General features: G+C 47.6%; 1 protein-coding gene across 1 annotated transcript; it reads right to left on the bottom strand.

Annotated features, from left to right (window-relative positions):
• Positions 1-2,240: 2,240 nt before the first annotated feature.
• Positions 2,241-3,299, bottom strand: LOC145099201 (uncharacterized). Its single transcript, XM_079036793.1, has one exon. The coding sequence runs from the start codon at positions 3,297-3,299 to the stop codon at positions 2,241-2,243; it is 1,059 nt and encodes a 352-aa protein (XP_078892919.1).
• Positions 3,300-4,003: the final 704 nt, after the last annotated feature.

Raw genomic sequence — 4,003 nt, 5'->3', positions numbered from 1 at the left:
GACTCATTATGGACATTATGAGTTCCTGTTGATGCCGTTTGGGCTCACCAACACGCCGGCAATATTTATGGACCTGATGAATTGGGTATGCAGACTGATGCTTGATCGCTCGGTCATAGTATTCATAGATGATATCTTGGTATACTCCAAGACCCGAGAGCAGCATAAGGGGCAACTACGGGAGTTACTGTGAGTTCTGAGGCAGGAATGACTTTATGCTAAGTTCTTGATGTGTGAGTTTTAGTTACGAGAGGTCCAGTTCCTCGGACGTCTCGTTAACCAGGAGGGGATTTTGGTCGACCCGACCAAAATCGAGGCAGTCATGCAGTGGGAGGTTCCGAAATCTCCCTCATACATCAGGAGTTTTCTAGGGTTGGTAGGGTACTATCGGAGATTCATACAAGATTTCTCCAAGATTGCAGTACCCCTCATTCATCTGACGAGGAAAGGGGTGAATTACCGGTGGGACCTTAGGCGTTCTAAACCTTGTCATGATATTTTTTTATACAAACTTTATCATGTGCCTTCCTAATATGCACGCTAGCGGTTCTGCTTCAATCCTCTTTGTGAGTAGTCCACTGCCACCACCATGTACTTCAGCTTTCCAGGTGCTTTCGGGAACAGGCCTACAATCTCTATGCCCCATTGGTAGAATGGCCATGGGCTGGATATGTTATGTAGTGGTACTGGCTGGTTTGCTTGGATTGGAGCATAAGATTGGCATTTCCCACACTTCCTAGTTACTCCCAGCACGTCTTGGTGTACAGTGGGCCAGTATATTCCCATTCGGAGTACTTTACCTGTTAAGGATCAAGCTCCCTCGTGTGCACCCACCTGGCCTGCATGTGCTTCCTGTAACGCCTCCATCCCTCTGTCCTGATCTACGCATTTCAACCACGGTGCTGTGAACCCTTTTCGATACAACTCCCCGTTTATCAATGCATATGAGGGCGCCTTTATATGTATTTTCTTGGCTTCACTGTGGTCGTCTGGTAGCACTCCCCTTTGCAAATATTCCATAAATGGTGTCATCCATGTTGGCCTAGTGGTTGTTAAGGTATTTATCTGCCGCTCGTCTATACTTCTTTCCCTGAGCACTTCTACCAGAACCTTCTTCGATAAATGATCAAAACATGTAGATGCCAACTTGCTTAAAGTGTCTGCCCTTCTATTCTTGCTTCAAGGTATTTTCTTAATCGTGAACTGTCTGAAGGATTGGATTAGTTGTCTCACTATTCTCACATACTTCTCCATTCTCTGATCTCTCGCTTCGAAACTTCTGTTAATTTGGTTTGCGACTAATCTCGAATCTGTTAGGGCTGTCACGACCTTCGCACCCATTTGTTTGGCTAGGCGCAGCCCTACGAGCAAGGCTTCATACTCAGCCTCGTTATTTGAAGTGTGGAAGTCGAACCGAAGAGCATAGGTCACTTCCTCTCCCTCTGGGCTAGTTAGGATTAAGCCTACCCCTGAGCCTTCCCTGATGGACACGGTGTATAGTGTCCATGAACGGTCATTGGTTGGGACCTCCTCCACCACCCAGACTCTTTCCTTGGCTGAGCTTCCTTCGTCTGAAATTTCGAGTAAGAAATTGGCCAGTGCTTGACCCTTGATGCTTGTCCTTGGACGATAACTTATATCATGCTCCCCTAGCTCAATTGCCCATTTTGCCAACCGGTCCGATGTTTCTGGCTTAAGCAATATTTGTTTGATGGGGCAATTTGTTAGTACCTCAATTTAGTGCGCTTGGAAGTAGCACCTCAATTGTCGCTCCGCGTAAATGAGCGCCAGGACTAACTTTTCCAGGGTGGGGTAATTGAGTTCAGGACCTTGTAATGCCCTACTCACGAAGTATACCGGCTTCTGATCTCCTTCCCTTTCCATGGTCAACACCGAGGATATCGCTTCGTTTAAGGTCGAGAGGTACATTTGTAGTGTTTCCCCTGGGACGGGGCTGGCCAGTGTGGGTAGCTTGTGTAGTGCTTCCTTAATCTTCTGGAGCACTTCTTCATGGGAGCTCTTAATCACCATATCGTCGACATACACCTCGATATTCCTCCTAATTTTCTTGGCGAAGAACGAGTCAACCAAGCACTAGTATGTGGCTCCCGCATTTTTCAAACCAAAGGGCATGTTGGTGTAACAAAAGGTGCCATGATCCGTGTAGAAAGCCGTTTTTTCTTCGTCATGCTCGCTCATCAGAATCTGATGATATCCCTTATATGCATCCAAGAAACACTTTACTTAAACCCTTGCAGTGACTCCACTTTATGGTCGATCTCCAGGAGGGGATAGCAGTGCTTGGGACACGCTTTGTTCAAGTCTGAGAAGTCAATGCACATACGCCATGACCCGTCTTGCTTGTGTACCATAACCGGATTAGCAATCCATGTTGGGAAAACTGCTTCCCTTACTATTATGGCCTCCTCCAGCTTAGCCACCTCTGCGTTAATTGCCCTGTTGTAGTCCCCTCCCTGGACCCTTTTCTTCTGCTTCACTTCCTTTGTCCCTAGTTTGATCACAAGTTTGTGCTCAATAAGCTTCCTATCTACCCCCACCATGTTTGTAGGGGTCCATGCAAATATGTGTTTGTACCGTTTGAGTAGGTCGACTACTGCTTCTCTTATATGACCTGGGAGATCGTGACCAATGCGGATCGGTTGGTCGGGGTATCCTTCGTGGATTACTTCCTTTCCTTTTGTCGGGTCTTGTCGCGACTTCTTTATTTCTTTAGTCATCTCTGTCGGCTTCATGACCGTAAAGCATTGCAATTCCCTGGGCGGGGTGGCAAGTACTGTGGCTGAGCCTGCCGAAGTGTCGAATTTCAAGATTCCATGCATGGTCGATGGGACCTCTCCTAGCTTTAGGAGGGTCGTTCTTCCCAAGATAATGTTGTGCTCTGCCGAATGCCGGATGACCACAAAGTCGATTAGGACTGTCTTCTTTCGTTGTTTATCATGGTTGGTTATCATCAGAGGGAGGTGAATCGTGCCCAGCGGCCACAGGCTGTGGCAGGTGAATCCAACCAGTCTCCCCGTCGTGGGTCTCAGGTTGTCTTTCCAACGATCTAGGAGAAGCCGAAAGCAGTGCTCATAGTTTATGTCTGCCGAACTCCCTGTGTCGACGTAGACTCTATGTATGGTCACATCCTTGATGGAGGCCTGGATTACCAATGGGTTATCACCTTTCCATCCTTCCGGATGGGGGTCTTGCGCAAAGAACGTGAGCATTCGCGCCGCGGGCCCGGGGACCCATTGGTTTGCCGATTGTGCCTCCCTACTTCTTTTCTTACGTATCATGAATATTCTTGGGCTGAACTCCTTCTCGGGGCGCGTTCTTGGCGTTTTCGGCATCAAATTTGGCGCGCAGGCTCCGTGCTGTTTCCACCAAGTCTCCTTGGAGTTGCTTTTCTTACATTTCCTTCTTGAGTACCGAACAACTAGCAGTATCGTGCGTCTTGCTTTTGTGGTACTCGCAATACCGTCTCTTGGGTGACTTGGTTGGTTGTTGTTTCTCTGATATCGTGTACACATCCGGTCGACGACTCTGTCTGTCGTCTCCAACGAATGGCCGAAATTGCGCTTGAGGCCTCCTTACTTGGCCAAAGTGTCTATTTCCCCCTCGAAAATCTGTGTGGCTTGGGTTATGGCGTTTGGTTGTCATAGCATTTAGGTATGTCTATTTTACTGTCTCGCCTTCTTCCTGCCTTAGATATCGTTCCACCCTCTCCTTTAATTCAGCCCTCGTTTGGGGTTTCTTACCCATAAGCTTTTGTGACAAGGGGCCTGGTAAAAGTCCCCAGGTGAAGGCGCCCACTATGAGTCCTTCTTCGTGTCCCGACACGTCTAACGTGGTGTTTATGAACCTGGTGAAATATTCTCGTACGGTTTCACCCTCCTTTTGCTTACAGCTTATTATGGAATGAGAATCTCCTTTGTATTTTCGTCGCTGCATGAAGTTGGTAAGGAATAAGTATTTAAGTTGAGAAAAAATGGAGATGCTG

Source organism: Lactuca serriola, chromosome 4 (genome assembly GCF_051521515.1).
Source record: "Lactuca serriola cultivar US96UC23 chromosome 4, Lser_US96UC23_V15, whole genome shotgun sequence".
In the NCBI taxonomy this organism is placed as follows: domain Eukaryota; kingdom Viridiplantae; phylum Streptophyta; class Magnoliopsida; order Asterales; family Asteraceae; genus Lactuca; species Lactuca serriola.
The sequence above is the reverse complement of the archived record's forward strand: the minus strand, read 5'-3'. Positions and strand labels throughout refer to the sequence as shown.